The following is a 20,530-nucleotide window of genomic DNA, read 5'->3' as shown; positions in this document are numbered from 1 at the left end:
GCTACTGTGTCCCCTTGGTGGAGAAGGTATTGTAATTGGGTAGAGTGGTGGGGGTGTTAGATGAGACTGACAATGTTCTACTATTTTTTCTTTTTTTGGAGGTTTGGGGATGGAACCCAGGGGCATCGACCTCCAAGCCACACCCCCCCCCCAATTTATTCTTTATTTTGAAATCGGGTCTCACTAAGTTGCAAAGGGCCTAAGTAGCTGAGGCTGTCCGTGAACCGTGATCCTCCTGTCTCAGCCTCCCAAATGCTGGGATTACAAGCGTGCGCCACCACGCCCAGCTCCAGTGTTCTATTTTTAACTTGAGTAATATTTTTAAAGATTATGAAGTTATAAAGATTTGCTTTTTTCTATTTTTTATTATTATTATTATTATTATTATTATTATTATTATTAATTCAGCCCAGGAACATTCTACCTGTGAGCTACACCCCAGCCATTTTTATTTTTTATTTTGAAAAAAGGTCTCAATAAGTTGCTGAGGACCTTACTAAGTTTCTGAGGCTGTCCTCAAACCTATGATCCTTCTTTCTTTAGCCTCCAAAGTACTAGGATTACAAGGATTACAGGTGCGTACCATGTCTGGCTCTAAATGATTCTACAAACTATCCATTGTGTACTATTTCATGTTCTTTCCTTTTTTTTTTTTTTTTTCAATACTGAGGTTTGAACCCAGGGGCATTCTATCTCCAAGCTACACCTTCTGCCCTATTTTTTATTCTTTTTTTTTGTGTTTGTGAGTTTGGGAATGGAACCCTGTGACCTATTTTTTATTCTTTTTTTGTGTGTGTGAATCTAGGAATGGAACCCCCTGCCCTATTTTTTTTTTATTCTTTATTTTGGAACAGGGTCTCACTGAGTTGCAGAGGGCCTCACTATATAGCTGAGGCTGTCTGCGAACCATGATCCTCCGGTCTCAGCCTCCCGAATGCTGGGATTACAAGTGTGCACCACCACGCCCGGCTTTATTCTTTATTTTGAAACTAGGTCTAAGTTGCAGAGGGCCTCACTAAGTAGCTGAGGCTGGCCACAAACCCAGATCCTCCTGTCTCAGCTTCCCAAGTACTGAGATACAAGCATATACCACCACTCCCGGCTTTTTTCATGTTCTTTCTGTATCAAAGTTTTATCTCACTCTAAAAAGTAAAAGCAAAAACAAGGAATTATACCACTTAATCTTTAATAATCTTAAAATTCTGCAACTGGTACTTTCCAACAGACACTGAGGAAATCAGTATAACAATAGCCACACATGTTATTTTATTTGCAACTAAAAAATTCCCTATTTGTGTGGGATCAGATGAAGATATTAAAAAAATCATGTTTTATCCCTAGGTTGGATCACTAAATGCATGCTTCCTTGCAAAGAGAAATTTCCAAGTGGATGTATATGAAGCTCGGGAAGGTAAGAAAAGGCAAAAAGCAAGAGGCATAATTCTTATTCCTTGACTTCTTTCTCTTAAGATTTTCTGAATATATAATTTTAAATCAAGTTAAGAATAAGAACTTTAAACAATCTTGAGGACCTCCATGATCTAAATGTAATGGAATACTAATTTGCTCTTAGTATTACTTTTTAGAAGAGTTCAACAGTCTTAATTGATTCAGAGTGCTACAACCATTCAGGTGTTGCACTGCCCTCATCCTCTGCTGAGGAGGCTTGAGGAAGGAAACAGACCCAACCATCCGATGTCCACATATGGAGGGATGGCGAGCAGGCTTACTGGGGGAGGGAGGAGAAGGGAGCAGGATGGAGCAGGGGGGGAAACCGCACCCAGATGCGGTTGTGAATGTGTCACCGTGAGTCTCGCTGCAATGTATAACGACATTGCCCCAGTAAAATTCTAAAAATAATAAAAAAAGATTTAATCCAATGTCTTAGATATCCGAAAAGCTGAATCTGCACGTGGAAGAAGCATCAACCTGGCCCTTTCCTACAGAGGACGGCAAGCCTTGAGAGCCCTCGGCCTGGAAGATCAGGTACCTTGTTAATGTCCTCATAGAAGATAGTACCTGATGGTTTTCAACAACTTCATGGTCTTGATTTGATCCTGGTTCAAAATACCATTGAATGACAAAGGACCTTTGCCTGAAAATTCATTCTACAAAAGTTTTCAAATGCCTGTAATCCCAGTAGCTGGGAGGATAGGACAGGAGGATCTTAGGTTCAAGGCCAGCCTCTGCAACTTAGGGAGACCTTATCTCAAAATATAAATAAATGAATAAATACATGAAGGGCTAGGGGTGTAGTTCACAAAGGTACTAAATCTCTAGTACAAAAAATATTGTGATTTTTAGGAACACAGCTTTTATTGAATGACTTTTTACTCTGCTGGGCTTCAGTGTCTTCTACAGTTATTAATATTTAAAAATGTTTTAAACTCACAGTTTAAATGTAATATTTAAATGTTTAAACTTATTACATATCTTACTTATGTGATGCTGTGTTACAATAATGGAAATCGCTGTTTCTGGCTCTTTTCAGATTGTTTCCCAAGGTGTCCCCATGAGAGCAAGAATGATTCATTCTCTTTCAGGAAAAAAGTCTGTAATTCCCTATGGGACAAAGTCTCAGGTAGGTCTGCCCCGGGGATAAGGGTCTGTGTGTCAATTAAAGCTCAGCCTAGTGTCTGGCTCTCCCCTTCCCTTCCTCTCTGACCCTCCCTTTCCCATTGGGTACTCCTATCTATACCCTAGGAACGTGTACACTAATCAGGAACTGGATTTACAGGAGATGCTTAATACTGGGCTTAGCCCCTAACACACACTGAAGAAGAGTTTGCCGTGGCTATACTCTCAGTATTGGGCTCCTCTCCTCTCCACACTGTGCTCCTGCTATCCAGCTGCTGGGGATACCCTGTCCCTCCGTCCCCTTGATGATTAGAGAAAGCAACCATGCTATTTGTGGTCAAGCATAATGTACAAGGACAATCAGGAAGGTTTTTATGATGCTTTCCCCAACTAAACCTTTCCTCAAGCCCGCTTATAATAGAACACAGAACATGAACCAGAAATGCTTTCAGAACTAAATTTCTAAACAACAGAGGCAGGTGGTGATGAAGAGTACATGAATGAAAATTCATATCCTGCTCTGTGGGGATACACCTGAGATATACCCCCAGTCCTATTTTTATCTTTTTAAAACAGGGTCTAAGTTGCGGAGAACCTTACTAGATTGTTGAGGTGGGTCTTGAACCTGCAGTCCTCCTGTCTTAGCCCCTCAAGCACTGGGATAACAACTGTGCACCACCAGGACTTGCTCCCAGCTCTGTCTTATTTTATTTTATGTTTTATTTTGATACAGGAAGGGATGAAGGGAAGGAAAAGAAAGAAACCAGGTCTCTTAAGTTTTCTGAGTGTTTTGCTAAGTTGCTGAGGCTGGCCTTAAACCTGTGATCCCCTGTCTTAACCGCCCAAGCACTAGAATTGCACGTATGTGCCACCACGCCCCATCTGTATTTTCATCTCATTACGCTTTCTGAGTCTGCTTCTTTGCACAGCAGTGAATGTATCAAGCACTCATGGACAAGAGGAAAACTCCAACCAGTTTTATTTTTACCTGGCACTGTCTTATTAAATGCAGAGTCCATGAGGTTCGTATTCTTCGGAACAGAGCTCCCAGTGCAGGTTGATTTCAGACTCACCTGAGATCTTGTTACAGTGCAGAGTCTGAACCACCAGGGCTGGGATGAAGGCTGAACAATTCCCAGGTCCACAGATCACATTTTTTAGTAGCAAGAGGTAAAACGGATGTGTTCATGATAACAAGGTCTTTGTGAATCTTGTGATGATAAATGTGGTTGAATAGTAAAACATTCCAACCACTAAGGGTTTTGGAATGGGGCAAGATAAACGATCTGTTTAGTGGCTTTTAAGAAATAGTAAATTGCTTGTTTTGTTATTATAAGAGCATAGGTACAGAGTCTTAATGCATGAGGCTGTCAAGTGGAAGGAGATGTAGGAAGACTACACTATTTTTTTTTTTTTTTTGGTGGTACTGGGGGTGGAACCCAGGGGCTTTTCTACCTCTGGGCTATACTCCCAGACCTATTTTATACTTTGTTTGTTTTTGTTTTTTGTTTTTTGTTTTTGTTTTTTTTTGGTGGTACTGGGGTTCCTGGAAGCCCTTCTACCTCCGGGCTACACTCCCAGACCTACTTTTACATTTTTATTTGGAAACAGGGTCTCCTAAGCCAGCGTGCGCGGCTGGCTTCGAACCTGCGCAGTTCTCCTGTCTCTGCCTCCCAAGCACGGGGATTACAAGCGTGCACCACCACGCCCAGCTATTTTATACTTTATTTGGAAACAGGGTCTCACTAAGTTGCTGAGAGCCTCACTAAGTAGCTGAAGCTGGCTTCGAACCTGTGTGATCCTCCTGTTTCAGCCTCCCAAGCGTGGGGATTACAAGCATGCACCACCACGCCCGGCATTACACTATTTTGTGAGATAAACATTTTTAGTGAATTGATATGCCCTGTTTAAATTGGCCCCCAACTAAGCCAGGTGCTATAGAAATGAGCAGTGAATTGCCAAGGAACACTTACATATGTAAGTCAAGAGTAAGCCCTGTGTCCTAAACGTGTTAGCCCAGTAAACAACTGTCCTCCTGTTGGCCATACTGGGTTAGCTACTGATCAAACACTTACTCTAGAGACCCATGGGTCTGCTGAAGATACATACCTCATGGAGGGACCATTCTGCACGGACCACTTTGCAAAACACATGAACAATTTAGAAATTCCAAATGTGCAAAATCTGGCTTCTAAAATCCTTTCTGACCCCTCCTCTGGTCTTCCTCTTACAGCGGATTTCTCTTAGCCCTTTTTCCTGTGCAAGAGGCAGGCTTTTCCTGGCTAGCTGACTGCTCCCACCCCCGTCCCAGATTATCCTGGAAACTTACAAAACACTCCCTACTATACACAGAAGGTCAGACTTGCTCCCCCAATTCATACTCCTAAGCCCCAAGCTCAAGGTAGGCAAACAATGGATGACCCCTTCCTAGGGACCCTTCTCCTTGAAGGCACCAGGAGAGAAAACTAAACACTTCCTCCTAATGTATTTGAGACGGGAGGCACTGCAACTGTTTCCTCACGGATTCCCAACGAGGTGTCTAGTATCATCATTTTTTGTTTTTGTTTTAGGGGCCACTTAGTACCTCTTGACTTGTTCTTATTTGTTCTTCCCAAGATCAGTCTTTTAGAGAAGTGTGACAGAGTGACTCAGACTCTTTGTTACAATATGATCCTGTCCAGAGATCTGGAGCAGGCAGGATGGGGACATCCTGGTGTCCCTGCAGGACTGTCTGTCAGTGCTCAGCTGAAGCAAATGCCACCCACGACAATAACTAACAAGGGAAGGATAGGCTCCCACATTAATGGAAATGCGTCTTCATATCTGAATGTTTCCTAACGTGCGCGCGCGCGCGCGTGTGTGTGTGTGTGTGTGTGTGTGTGTGTGTGTGTGTGTTACTAGGGAATGAACCCAGGGGTCTTCAATCTCTGAGCTGTACCCCCAGCCCTTTTCATTTCTATTTTATTTTATTTTATTTTATTTTATTTTATTGCAGTACTAGGAATGGAACCCAGGGGCATTCTACTTCCAAGCTACACCCCCAGCCCTATTTTTTTACTTATTTTTTTATTTTTGAAACAGGGTCTCACTGAGCTGCAAAGGGTCTCAGTAAGTAGCTGCTGTCTGCAAACCATGATCCTCCTGTCTCATCATTTTTATGTTTTTGAAACAAGGTTTCACTAAGTTTCTGAAGGTCTCACTGAATTGAGGAGGCTGGCCTCAAACCTGCCCTTTTCCTGGCTCACCCTCCCAAGTACTGGGATTACAGGTAAGCACCACTCCCCCTGACTATCCTAACATATGTTGAGCAACAAGTTTGTTTTCCACTAAAACAGTTGAGGATATAGGAGACTGGAGAACAGAACCACGAAGCCCAGAGCGAGGAGCTTCCTCCTGTTTATTTTCATTTACAGCAAAGACAGGAAGTTCTTTTTTGGTTTTCACCGCTGTGGTATGACCAAGTTATTTTTACATCAAGTTTAGATTTAGCTGTTAACATAAAGTTCTACTTTGGGATGAGGTTAAGTTTCATAAACTAGCATATTTGTGTTAAAAATATTGCAATGTTTCATGATTTGGAGAATTATATGCTTTAAATATTCAAAGAAATTGGTTTACCTTGAATTTCAAGGCTGCATAGTAACTCTCACAGGCCACAGCAGGAACCGTAAAACAATAAATACTAAAAATTAGTTTCTAAGCCAGGCACAAAGGCGGATGCTGTAATCCTTGGAAGGCTGAGACAGGAGGATCACAGGTTTTAGGCAAGCAGTGCACAGTAACTTAGACCATATTTCAAAACAAAAATAAGATAGGACTGGGGTGTAGCTGAGAGGCAGTGGGTTCAACCCTTGGCACTACACACGCAGAAAATAGATTTTATAAGTGTATTGTATAAAGATGAATATAACCCAGACTGGATTTGTTACTATACATTTAATATTATTGTACTTACTTTTGTTCCTAAAAACATCTTCATGTTTCCCTGCAAGTACTAAAGGTCCTAGACACTGTGTTTACTTTATCTCTTAGGACTGTCAGCCCTGCTAAATTGTCCTGTAAAATCAGAAATAACCAACACATGTCCCTGTGAGAACTAGACCTGCTACACACACACACACACACACACACACACACACACACACACACTTTTCTTTTTTACAAAGGTCTGAGGTAGACATTGTAGGAAATTGAGCATTTATACTAATAATTCTGTCATTACTGAAGTGTTCCAGTAGAGATCTCAAGTGAAAATGACATTTATGATTTATTGCCGACAAAAAAACTATCTTAGAGAAAATAATATTTTAGCTACAACAGAAGGGTTTAGTTTTTTCATCAAACCTTGAAAAAGCCCAAGTTTTCTTGGGCATTGTATTTCCTTGGTTGAAGTGTGTGCATTTTGTGTGTGTGTGTGGGGGGGGGTTGCTAGAGATTGAACCCTGGGGCATTCTACATCCAAGCTACATTTCCAACCCTATTTTTTTTTTTTTTTTGCAGTACTGGGGATAGAACCCATGAGCATTCTACCTCCAAGCGACACCCCCAGCCCTATTTTTTTACTCTTTATTTTTCTGAAACAGAGTCTCACTGAGATGCAAAGGCCTCACTAAGTAGCTAAGGCTGTCTTCGAACCGCGATCCTCCTATCTCAGCCTCCCGAGTGCTGGGATTATAAGCATGCACCGCTGCGCCCAGCTTCCCAACCCTATTTTTAATTTGTTAATTTGGAAACAATTCTAGGTTGCTGAGAACCTTGCTAAGTTGATGAAGCTGTCTTTGACCCTGTGATCCACCTGTCTTAGCCTCCCGAGTACCGGGATTATAGGAGTGTGCCACTGACACCACACCTGACCGTGTTTTGTTCATTTGTTTTAAGATAACTCAGTTAAATGATTATAAAACTGAGCTTGCAACCTTATGCTAAGTAATATTTCCTGTTGCCTAGTCGTTTAAAATCATTTTCATCCATTCTCCAGAAACAGTGTCTCCTCTATTTTTCTTGCAGTATATTCTTTCTATAAGCAGAGAGAATTTGAACAAGGATCTGCTGACAGGTAAGTCGATGCTCTCAATCACCAGTTTGAGTAAAGCACTGGGGACACAGCTTGCCATGTGATTCTGTGGGGTTTGCTCACTATTGTTGTTTATGGGATATAGAGAGGAAGACTATGTACATCACTAAGTCTTGAAATAGCAGTAGGAGTGTCACCTCCAGTGTCTCTTCTCTTCTTATCTATGATCTAATTGGAAACCTAAATGATTTTTATGATCTAAATGGATTGTCTGTGTTGAATACCTGTTGTCTCTTAGGCACTGGAATAAATGAGGGCTCACTCTCCAGGGAAGAATTCAACTTGGAGAGACTACAGACACTTTGATCTGTAGTCAGACACTCTGCTAAGGGACAGGATTAGCTGTACATTTCAGAAAGAAAAGGAGCGGTTGTGTGGGGGCTGGAGAGGGCTGTGCTCCTGGGTGCCACTGTAACCCCGGTGTGCAGACATGGGCCCTGGCCACAGCTGCGAGTATGCGGCTGGAGAGGAGGCTGCAGATTCATGACAGCCATAGGAGGCCAGATAGACGGGAGTGCACAGGATTGAGAAAGAGGAAGATATAAAATATAACTCCTGCCGGGCGTGGTGGCGCACACTTGTAATCCCCGCGCTTGGGAGGCGGAGACAGGAGGGTCGCGCAGGTTCGAAGCCAGCCGTGCTGGCTTAGGAGACCCTGTTTCCAAATAAAGAGTATAAAAATAGGTCTGGGAGTGTAGCCCGGAGGTAGAAGGGCCTCCAGGAACCCCAGTACCACACACACACACACACACACACACACACACACACACACACACACGACCCTCAAGTGTCTAATTCAAATAACCAGAAAGGCCCACTCACTAATGGAAACACCACTGGGCTCTAAGTGAAATGTGTAGTCTGGGTAACCATCCCGTCACACCTCCCATTGATCCATTGATCCCTCCTCTGCCGGCGTTTCATGGCGGTTGTTTATTGGTACACTATTCTCTGAGGTTTTAGTGATTGTTCAGCAAACAAGACAAAAGAAAAATATGACCAGGTTAGTGTGATAAATTCTGCATCACACTAAGTCTTTTCTCTTGCAGTCATCCTCAGGGCCTTTACTATCCAGTCTGCACCGCGGCCCTTCTAGAGCAGCACCAACCAGTGTGATTTCCGGCTTTAGTTGTTTTTGTAGCGCTGGGGCTAGAACTCAGGACTTCATGCATGCTAGGCAAGTGCTCTACCACCGAGCCACACCCCAGCACTTGGTGTTTAGCTGTATATTCACCACATTAACAAAACTTAGCTGGGGCCTGTAATCCCAATATTTGAGAGGCTGAAACAGGATGATAACAGGTTTGAGGCCAGCCTCAGCAATTGAGCAAGACCCTATTTCAAAATAAATAATAAAATCAGCCGGGCGTGGTTCCACATGCTTGTAATCCCCGCGCTTGGGAGGCTGAGACAGGAGGATCACAGGTTCGCAGCCAGCCTCAGCTACTTAGTGAGGCTCTCAGCAACTTAGTGAGACCCTGTTTCCAAATAAAATAGAAAATAGGTCTGGAACTATAGCCCGGAGGTAGAAAAGCCCCTGGGTTCCACCCTCAGCACCACACACACAGAATAAATTACTGGGGGTATAGCTCAGAGGTAGGAGACCCCCTGGGTTAAATCCCTAGTACCACAAATAAAAAGGATAAATATCTTATATGTATTTTGAATTTGTAATCCTGGGATTACAGGAATACACACTGAATGCCAGTGATCAGTTCCTAAAAGATGATCAATAATCTATAAGTATGATAACTTGAATCAGAATTCCAGAGGTCTTGCTGAAAAGAGTGAAAGACCTGCCCACTCTGAGGAAAGGGGTTGGTGGAATATTTCCAATCACAAATGAGGCCTTACATTAGAGGCAACTTTTAGCTAGGCATGGTGGTGCACACCTGTAATGAAAGTACTTGGGAGGCTGGGACGGGAGGATTAGAGGTTCGAGGCCAGCCTTGGAAATTTAACAAGGCCCTCAGCAACTTAGTAAGACGTTGTTTCAGAATAAAAAATAAGTCGGGCGTGGTGGCTCACGCTTGTAATCCCCGCACTTGGGAGGCAGAGACAGGAGGATCACATAGGTTCGAAGCCAGCCTCACTGGCTTGAGACCCTGTTTCCAAATAAAAATATAAAATAGGTCTGGGAGTGTAGGCCGGAAGTAGAAGGGTTTCCAGGAACCCCAGTACCACTAAAAAAAATAAATAAATAAAATAAAAATAAAAAATAAAATCGGGCTGGGAGTATAATTCTTCAATAGAATGCTCCTGGGTTCAATTCCTAGTACCAAAAAGGTAAAAAAATATTAGAGGCGACTTTTGAAATATCTGATGCCTATTTCTTTCCAAGAGCATTAACACCCACAGGGATACAAGAAATTGCACAATGCAATGTGTGTGAATGTGTGTGTGTGTGTGTGTGTGTGTGTGTGTGCACCTGCACATGCTGAGATGAAACCCCCTGCATGCTAGACAAACTACCACAGAGCTCCAGCTCTAGCCCCAGATTTTTTTTTTTTCCAAAATGGGGACAACTGATTTTTATTTACCTGTTTTATTAAAAAATTATACCAACCAGGTGGAGTAACACATGCTTGTAATCTCAAATACTCAGGAGGCTGGGTTAGGAGGATTGCATGTTCGAGGCCAGCCTTAGCATTTTAGCAAGACTGTTTCAAACTAAAATATAAAAAGGTGTGTTGAGGGTGTCACTCACAGATAGAATATTTCTGGGTTCAAGTCACAGTACCACAATAAACAGTTAAACTAGCCAGGCACAGAGATTCATGCCTGTAATGGAAGTACTTGGAAGGCTGAGACAAGAAGATTGCAAGTTCTAGGCTAGTGTACAGTAACTTAGTGAGACCTTGTTTCAAAACTGAAAAATAAAAGGGTTGAAAGCCGGGTATGGTGGTACATGCTTGTAATCCCAGTACTTGGGAGGTTGAGACTGGAGGATCACGGTTCTTGTATAGCCGCAGCTATGTAATGAGGCCTTTTGCAACTTAGTGAGACCCTGTTTTAAAATAAAGAATCAGCCGGGCGTGGTGGCGCACGCTTGTAATCCCCACGCTTGGGAGGCGGAGACAGGAGGATCGCGCAGGTTTGAAGATAGCCCCGCGCGCTGGCTTAGGAGACCCTGCTTCCAAATAAAAATGTAAAAATAGGAGGTCTGGGAGTGTAGCCCGGAGGTAGAAGGGCTTCCAGGAACCTCAATACCAACAAAAGAAAGAAAGAAGGAAAGAAAGAAAGAAAGAAAGAAAGAAAGAAAGAAAGAAAGAAAGAAAGAAAGAAAGAATAAAAATAGGTCTGGGGGTGTAGCTTGGAGGTAGAATGCCCCTGGGTTCCATCCCAAGTACCGAAAAAAAAAAAAAAAAAAGGTTGAGGATGTAGCTCAGAGGTGTAACATTCCTTGGTTCAATCTGGGGTAACACACACACACACACACACACACACACACACACACACACACACACAATCATACCAGGACATTTGCCAAACAGTTGTCAAATGACCTTTTTAAAAAACTTACTTCCTATGGTTAAGAATAAACATGTCCATCACCGTTCCCAGAAAATGACTAATGTTTGATTTGCTGGAGTGAAGCAGGAATTGCAGTGGCCTTGCTCTGTCTCCCCAGCCGTCGAGCGGTACCCCAACGCCAAGGTGCATTTTGGCCACAAGCTGGTGAAGTGCCGTGTGGAGGAAGGGACCGTCACCTTGCTCGGGTAATCACGGGCGGCCGCCCGACCTCGAGGTGGACCCCTGGTATCTGTGAACGTTCTTTGGCGCGCTCAGCAGGGTTTAAAGTGATTACCGACAGGGTATTTGAAATAGTTCCTAGGTTCAAGGAATTTTACATTGACAATAGAAGCTGGTTGCCTTCTGAATACTGGACCATTGAGTCTTATTTATTTACTTGTTTATATATTTATTTATGGTACTGAGGATCAAACTCAGGGGCATTCTGCCCCCAAGCTACACCCCCAGACCTTTTTTATTTTTTATTTTGAAACAGGGTCTGGCTAAGTTTCTGAGGCTGGCCTCAAACCTTTGCTCCTCCTCTTTCAGCCTCCCAAGCACTGGGATTACAGGTGTGTGCCACCATGCCCAGCCTAGTAGAAAAATTTTCTCCCCTTTGCCAGAACTGTATATTTAAAAATTTTGTCTTTATACCGAAACTGTCTTCTTTTCCTTCCTTCCCGTCCCTACATTGTATAAATAGCCCTTCATATCTATGGGTTACTCATCCATAGATTTGATCGAGTCCAGATCAAGACTATTTGAAAAAGCATTTTGCACTTGTATTGAACATAAGCCTACTTTTTCTTGTCATTATCTAAACAATATTGTCTCTAAACAAAAATGCTGCCTCTAAACAATGTAACAACTATTTACATAGCACTCATGTTGAATTAAGTGTTATAAGTATTCTAGAGATAATTTAAAGTATATGAGAGCCAAGTGTGCTGGCACACACCTGTGATACCCATACTTGGGAGGCTGAGACAGGAGGCTTACAGATTCGAGGACAGCCTCAGCAATTTAACAAAATCTTAAGCAATATATTGAGACCTTGTTTCAAACTAAAAAATACATGACTGGGCGCTAGGGACACCCAGCCTTTCCTCAAGCCCCCAGCCCTGCTTAGCGCTGGCCTCTGCCGCACCTGCGTGGCCTCGGGAGCAGGACCGGAGTCTCATCCCAGCCTGGGTCCTCCCGCCTGGAGCAGAGCTCCAAATTAGACTCACAGACAGCTTTCCGCGCTTCTGCCCCGGGCCGCCTTTCACGCCCAGCTGGGTTTGCATTCGGCTGTTATTTTTCAGACCTGACAAAGTCCCCAAAGAAGTCACCTACGACCTGATCGCGGGCTGCGACGGCGCCTACTCGGCCGTCAGGACCCACCTGATGAAGAAGCCGCGCTTCGATTACAGCCAGAGCTACATCCCGCACGGCTACATGGAGCTGAGCATCCCGCCGCGGGGCGGCGACGTGAGTCCCCCCCCCACGGCCGCCGCGGCTTTCCTGGTCATTTCAGGTCTGCAGAGAACTCGGTTAACGTGTTTAAGGCAGAAGTGCAGGTGCCCGCGGTCACCCTCGGACCCTCTGACGGGCTTCTTGAGTGGGAAGGAAGAGCAGTTTCCCACGACCTCCTGGAAACACAGGGAGTCCGTGCTCTTCTAATACCCGCTTTTCTCTTTTTGTGGCACTAGGATTGAAGCCACAGGTGTTCTTCCTCTGAGCTACACCCCTATCGTTATGGTTTTTTTTTTTTTTTTTTTTTTTTTTTTTTTTTTTTTGTGTGTGTGTGTGTGTGTGTGTGTGTGTGTGTGTGTGTGTGTGTGAAAGGGTTAGTAAGTTGCTGGGGCCTCTAAATTTTTCCGAGGCTGGCCTTGAACCTCTGATCCTCCAGTCTCAGCCCACCAAGTGCGGGGATTACAGGCGTGCACCATCACGCCCAGCCATAACCATGTCATTTGCCTATGCTTTCCTGGGAGAAGAAAACAGGTTGAGAATTTATTTTCCCATATCCTGACAATCAGAATCCCTACAATAATGACTAACCGACATAATAGATAAATAATAAATCAAGTAAGTCAAATGACTAATTGTTGCAAATAGATTTCCATTGTGTTTTCCTCATTCCCTGGTTCCATTGTCAAGCAATATGCAACCTCAGAGAAAAGTAAGCAGCAGCAAAACTTTATATAACATTAATTTTTTTTTTTTTTGCGGGTCTGGGGATGGAACCCGGGAGCATTCGACCTCCGAGCTACACCCCCTGCCCTAGTTTTTTTATTCTTTAATTTGAAACAGGGTCTCACTAAGTTGCAGAGAGCCTCACTAAGTAGCTGAGGCTGTCTGCAAACCACGATCCTCTGGCCTCAACCTCCCGAATGCTGTGATTGTGATTACAAGCGTGCACCACCACGCCCAGCTCTATAACAATTATTTATGAAATTTAAAAATATCTAATACTTAGCCGGGCGTGGTGGCGCACGCTTGTAATCCCAGTTCTTGGGAGGCTGAGACAGGAGGATCGCGCAGGTTCAAAGCCAGCCTCTGCTACTGAGTGAGGCTCTCTGCAACTTAGTGAGACCCTGTTTCAAAATAAAGAATTTAAGAAATGGGGCTGAGGATGCAGCTCAGTGGTAGAATACCCTTGGATTCAATCCCCAGTACCACACACACACACACACACACACACACACACACACACACACACACACATCCTAATACTTACTTTTAAGTCAGGCTTGGTGACACATACCTGTACTCTCACTACTTAGGAGGCTGAGATAGGATAATCCCAGATTTGAGACCAGCCTCAGCAATCTAGCAAGACTTTCAGCAAATCAGAGACACTCTGTTTTAAAATTAAAAATAAAATAGGGCTGGGGTATAGCTCGGAGGTGGAATGCCTCTGGGTTCAATCCTCAGTGCCAAACAAATATTTAATAAAATAAATTTTGTCTTTTAATTTTGCTTTGTCATGGTCAAATAACTGTGTAGAACTGTGTTAAAGAAAATTAAAATATCAGCAGAAGAAATAAAGATATTGTCTTATAAGTAAGGATAAGTGGATAACGTCCAATGCTTGATTTGCAAAAAGAACCTCCCTTTTTGTGTGTGTGTGGTACTGGGGTGGAACCCAGAGGCTTTCTACTTCCAGGCTACACTCCCAGACCCATTTTCTATTTTATTTGGAAACAGGGTCTCACTCCGTTGCTGAGAGCCTCACTAAGTAGCTGAGGCTGGCTTCGAACCTGTGCGATCCTCCTGTCTCAGCCTCCCAAGCGCGGGGATTACGAGCGTGCGCCACCACGCCCGGCGCTAGAGAGAACCTCCCTTTAAGATGCTGGTTTAATCTATTCTAGATGAAATGCAGAATCTGTAACAGAGTCCGTGTGGAATAGTGAGCCTGGTGTGGTGGCACATGTTTGTAATCCCAGTACTTGGGAGGCTGAGACAGGAAGATCACAAGTTCGAGGACAGCCTCGGCAAATAGTAAGACTCATCAACCTATCGAGACCTTGTTTCAAACTAAAGTAGGGCTTGGGGTGTAGGCCCGAGGTAGAATGCCCCTGAGTTCAATCTCCGGAGCCCGCCCACACACATACACAAGTGTGGAATAGTGGTAGAAAATACAATAAACTACCAAAGTCAGTTCAGTCCAAGCTGGGTGTGTTGGCCCATGCTTGTGATCCAAAATACTTGGGAGGCTGAGAAGCCGGGCATGATGGTGAATGCTTGTAATCCCAGCATTTAGAAGGCTGACACAGGAGGATCACGGGTTCAAGGCCAGCCTCAGCAACTTAGTGAGACCCTGTTTCAAATAAAAAATTAAAAGAGGTGAGGTGAAACTCAGAGGTAGGATGTCCTTGGGTTCAATCCCTAGTACCAAAAAATAAAGCCAGTGACATCTATATTTCAGCATCTTGCTGCCTTTCTATTCTTTTTTTTTTTTTTTTTTTGGTGGTACTGGGGATGGAGCCCAGGGACCTTCTACCTCCGGGCTACACTCCTAGACCTATTTTATATTTTTTTTATTTGGAAACAGGGTCTCTTAAGCCAGCGAAGGCTGGCTTCCAACCTGCGCGATCCTCCTGTTTCAGCCTCCCAAGCGCGGGGATTACAAGCGTGCGCCACCATGCCTGGCTTGCCTTTCTCTTCTTTTCTTCTGGTCAAGAATGTACGCATTAAGTTTCCAATGCTTACTGAGTTGCTTTCTGGTGGGTCTTGTTCTCATAGCCCAACATCAGATAATTCCGGATTACAGCATAATAGAAAAGGAGAATTTTGCCTGTAAAGGCAAACTCAATATAGCCACTTATTTTCTAGCTACATAGTTAATAGTAATATTTTAGAGATTTAATCATTTAATGGTTGTTTTAAGTCATAGCTGGACAGAGTGGTACACACTTATACTCTCAGTATTTGGTAGGCTGAGGCAGGAGATACACCCCCAGCCCTACTTTATTTTTATTTTGAAACAGGGTCTCTGTAGGTTGCTGAGTGTCTTGTTACTTGCTGAGGTTGTCCTCAAACCTGCGGTCCTCCTATCTCAGCCTCCAAAATACTGGGATTATAAGCATGTGCCACCACACCCAACTAACACAAAGTATTTTCTAAGACAAATTCTTCTTTGTGTAGTAACAGATGTGCCTATGATCATGCATATGTTACTGGCTTAAATTACCACAGAAACAACACAAAGCAGAGCCAGGACTAGAGATATGCTATATTAACGCCCTAATCAAACACACATTCTGTTTTTTTCCCGCAGTACGCCATGGAACCGAATTATCTGCACATCTGGCCTAGAAATACCTTTATGATGATTGCTCTTCCTAACACGGTAGTATAGAGTTTCCTATTAACTAGAATTTTGCCTCTATAATTAATGTTTTTCATTACTTACTTTGGTACTTCACATATGTCTACCTAATTGCTATCTCCATTGAACGGTTATATATTTGTGATTATTTATTCATATTTGTGATTACCCACTTAGTGATTGCGTATTCGTAACCGTAGATTACTAAGAAAAAATGTGGAAAGGAAGGAAGTCCAATTGTTTACTTTGGAAGGGATAGTTAACTTACTTGAATGGATAACTGAAGTTTTGGGGTGAGGGAGTGTGAACAAATAAATTCAATTTGGAAGGAAATGCTTCCAATTAAACCAAAGAGATCTGAGGTGATATATTAAGACGTATCCGCTGGATGTGGTGGCGCATGCCTGTAATCCTAGTACTTGGGAGGCTGAGACAGGAGGGTCACAGGTTCAAGGCTAATCCCAGCAATTTAGCAAGACCCTGTTTCAAAATAGAAAAATAAAAAGTGCTGGGGGTTTAGCTTGGAGGTACAGCACACCTAGGTTCTCTCTCCAGTGTCCCCACCACCACCACCACCAAAAAAAAAAAAAAAAGCTCCAACCTTTAAGGTCTGTAGGACACATTGGCACATTGACATTATCAACAAAGAGCATGGCTTTTCTTCTTCTTCTTCTTCTTCTTTTTTTTTTTTTTTTTTGGTCTCTTTTTGGAACCAGGGATCGAACCCAGAGTGCCGCACCTACAAAGCAGGCACTTGGCCACTGAGCTAAATCCCGGCGCAGAGCATGGCTTTTCTTTCTTTGGACCCTGGGGACTTTCGCCCTGTCCTGGGTACTGTGCCTTTTTGATAATGTCTTAAAAGGAAGAAAAAGAAAAGACATCAAATAAAGCAACCTATTAGGAACTTGAGAAGGGCAGCGTTTGCTTGGTAGACAGGGAAGTCTGCTGGGTAGAGATTTTTTTCTAATGAGGAGGAAGCTGGGAATGCCCCGGGCTTCGCAGAAGCTTCCTTTCAGGGTGAGAGGGCCAGGTGACGGTGCCTTCCATTTTGCTGGGCCACGGCCTCCAGCAGTGGCTTGGGCCCTGCGAGGGCCCTGTGACGTGGGGGCTGGCTCAGAGCCGGCCACCCCAGCCCGCCCGACCCCATGCTGTTTCTCTCTCACAGAACAAATCCTTCACCTGCACGTTGTTCATGCCCTTCGAAGAGTTCCAGAAACTACTCACCAGTCAGGATGTACTGGCCTTCTTCCAGAAGTACTTCCCCGATTCCATCCCTCTCATCGGAGAGTAAGTTTCAAGGTGTTCAGTGGTGCTTTGGGCTCCATCATTTCAGTTATTCCAAATTCAAGATAAAGTTATGCAACTTACTTCAGTTTTGATTAACCATGGGGATCATGAGGTAACCTGGGCAGAAATCTACATTAGAGGGAAAGTCCAAGTGGTTGACCTGCTGTGAGCAAGAATGCTGAGGAAGCTCAGGCCACGGCGGGTTTCTTTTGGAAAGATGGGCCACCAGCTTCCCAGACGTCTACATACTGGGCAGCACAATGCTGCAGAAGAATGTCTTAGTCCCCTTGGGTTACGGTAACAAAAATCTCATAGCTGGGCGGTAGAAGGGTTTCCAGGAACCCCAGTACCACACACACAAAAAAATCTCATAAACTGGGAGGATTAAAAATGACAGAAATTTATTTCTCACATTTGTGGAGGCCTAGGAAGTCCAAAGTCAAGGTGTCAGCAGATTTAGCCCTGGGGAGAGCTGCTTCCTAGTTCATAGAAGTCACCTTCTCAGGCTGGGCGTGGTGGCGCACGCTTGTAATCCCCGCGCTTGGGAGGCTGAGACAGGAGGATCACACAGGTCACAGGTTTGAAGCCAGCCTCGGCTACTTAGTGAGGCTCTCAGCAATTTAGTGAGACCCTGTTTCCAAATAAAATATAAAATAGGGCTGGGAGTATAGCCTGGAGGTAGAAAAGCCCCTGGGTTCCAACCCCCACCCCAATACCACACACACAAAAAAGAAGACATCTCTGTGAGCTCACACGGTGGGAGGCGTCTCTTGTGAGAGCGTTAATCCCATATCTGATCACCTCTCAGGCCCACACCAAAACTGTCACACTGATGACAGGGATTTCAACATATGATTTTTTTTCGCATTACTTATTTATTTATTTTTTAAATTTTTTTATTGGTGCACTGGATTCATACATCATATTGGGATAAAAAAAACTTTTGTAGACATACATGCACACATCGCCCAGTTAGCCCCTACCTGATCTCCACCCCTTTCCCTCCCCATCCCTCCTTCCCATGCTTGGCTTAGTGGTTGACATCTAGTATTATAGCAATTTATCCAAAATTAACAATGACAATCTCACATAACAGTTTCATTTGTCTGATACCAAGCTTTTGATGACTTAAAGATAACTTTTCAATATTTATTTTTGCTTTCTTTCTTACCAGAGAATACTTTTTTCTTTTTCTTTTTTAGGTGAAACTATCATACATTTATTTATTTATATTTCAGAAAAAAAATCTATCCTAATATGGAATATGGACTCTAGATATCCAAAACAATCTCGAAAAAGAACAAAGCTAGAAGATGTATATTTTCTGATTTCAAACATTATAAAGCTACATAATTGAAACAGTGTAGTACTGTTCTAAAGGCCGATATATAATAACAGGCCGATATATAAACCATTGGAGTTAAATAAAAGCCTAGAGATAAATTCTTCCCTATATTGTCAAGTTATTTTTGACAAGGTTTCCACGAACATTTGGTGGAGGAAATACTAATCTTTTAACTAAATATTGTTGAAAAATAATAATTACATGAAAAAGAATAAAACTGGACCCTTACCTAACACATATACAAATATTAACTCAAAATAGATAAAAGACTTAAATATAAATCTTAAGACTATAAACTTTTAGAAGAAAATCTGGGTCATAAAACCACACAACACTGAAATTGGCAGTAATTTCTTGGATATGATTTCAATGGCACAGGCAACAGAAGGGTAAACAAACTCCCTAAAAAATAAAAAAAATTGTATATCCAAAGACAATGTAAACAAAGTTAAAAGTTACTGATAGAATGGGATAAAATATTTCCAAATGCTATATCTGAAGGTATATTAATATTCCAACTAGAAATCCTAAAAATTAACAACAATAAAAGCAAACAATACAATTTAGGGGTAGGTATAAGACTAACATAAATAATGAATCTCCACAGATAACCAGTCTTAGTTGTCTGCTGGATGGAAAATCTTGTTTCTCTGGTTCTGGTGTATGTTACCTATTTCTTCTTTGTAGTTAATCTCTTTGAGTATTTTCTCTAGCTCTGGTTTTGAAGACAAAAATTCCTTCAGTTTCTGTTTGTCATGGAAGCTTCTTATTTCCCCATCTAATTTGATAGAAAGTTTTGCTGGGTAGGAAATTTTTGGCTGGAAGTTGTTTTCTTTCAGAGTTTGGAATATGTTACTCCAAGCCCTCCTGGCTTTCGTGACTTGGTTTGGGAAGTCTGGAGTGATTCTAATTGGTTTGCCTCTGAATGTCACTTGGCCCTTTGTTTTTGTTGCCTTTAAGATTCTCTGTTTGGCTTCCACATTGGTCATTCTGATAATTATGTGGCGTGGGGATCCTCTTTTCTGATCCTGTCTAAAGGGAGTTTTAAAAGTTTCCTGGACCTGTGTATCGACCTCTTGCTCTATGTTTGGAAAATTTTCTGCTATTACTTCCTTGGAGAGATTGTTGGTCCCTTTGGTTTCACCTTCTTTTCCCTCCTCTATTCCAATTATTCTTAGGTTAGCTCTCTTCAAATGGGCTCATATTTCTTCAATGTCAGATTTCTGCTGTTGGATTTTTTTTTTCTAGATTAGAAACTATGCGTTCATTTTTGGAGTGATCATCTTCTAGGAGCGAGATTCTATTCTCCATGTGGTCTAATTGGTTGTTTATACTTTGAATTGAGGCCTTTACTTCATTGATTGCATCCTTTATCTCTTTTTGGTTCTCTCTGAATTCTTTTTGAAACACCTCTATTATTTCTACAGTTATTTTCCTGATTTGATCTTCTAGAAATCTCTGAATCTGTTTTGTCAGGTTCTGATGTTGTGGTGTTGTGGCCATTCATTGCTCCATTGTTATTCCTCTTTCCCATGATTTCTGAAGTTTGTTCCTTCTCTGGGTTCTTCCCTAGGTCACTACAACTTCACTTAAGGTGCTCTGGATCTCAAGTCTGTGGTATCTCAGTCACCACTACTCCTTTACTGGGTTGTATCGCAAAGTCTCAGATCCAGGGAGTCAATTGAGGCTATTTTATACCATGGGGTGGGGGGTGGCAGGTTGGGCGTTCTCCTGCTGGGAGTTGTGACTATGGTATGATATCTCTGCCACCACCACTCCCCCACTGGGTCATGTCCCTGGGAGTGCAGTCTGGGATTTCTCCTCTAGGGGCCGCAATTTGACTCACTGTTGTTGAGTGTGCTGATGGAGCTCTAGTGGACTCAGTGAATTTGCTGCTGCTGCCACTGGTGGCAATATG

At 42.9% G+C, this 20,530-nt stretch overlaps 1 protein-coding gene across 1 annotated transcript in view; it reads left to right on the top strand.

Moving 5' to 3' along the window:
- The window catches only part of KMO (kynurenine 3-monooxygenase), a gene marked incomplete at its 3' end in the record, with an annotated part of 38,161 nt that overhangs the window by 8,082 nt on the left and 9,549 nt on the right, over nucleotides 1–20,530 (top strand). The window contains exons 2-9 of the mRNA XM_080698696.1: nucleotides 1,342–1,411; nucleotides 1,889–1,986; nucleotides 2,492–2,581; nucleotides 7,585–7,633; nucleotides 11,283–11,370; nucleotides 12,469–12,634; nucleotides 15,930–16,001; nucleotides 17,146–17,267. Of these exons, the coding sequence (XP_080554822.1) occupies nucleotides 1,342–1,411; nucleotides 1,889–1,986; nucleotides 2,492–2,581; nucleotides 7,585–7,633; nucleotides 11,283–11,370; nucleotides 12,469–12,634; nucleotides 15,930–16,001; nucleotides 17,146–17,267 (755 nt within the window). The remainder of the gene's footprint in view (nucleotides 1–1,341; nucleotides 1,412–1,888; nucleotides 1,987–2,491; nucleotides 2,582–7,584; nucleotides 7,634–11,282; nucleotides 11,371–12,468; nucleotides 12,635–15,929; nucleotides 16,002–17,145; nucleotides 17,268–20,530) is intronic.

The sequence above is a fragment of the Muscardinus avellanarius genome (genome assembly GCF_963383645.1).
Source record: "Muscardinus avellanarius genome assembly, chromosome: 7".
Taxonomy (NCBI): domain Eukaryota; kingdom Metazoa; phylum Chordata; class Mammalia; order Rodentia; family Gliridae; genus Muscardinus; species Muscardinus avellanarius.
The sequence above is the reverse complement of the archived record's forward strand: the minus strand, read 5'-3'. Positions and strand labels throughout refer to the sequence as shown.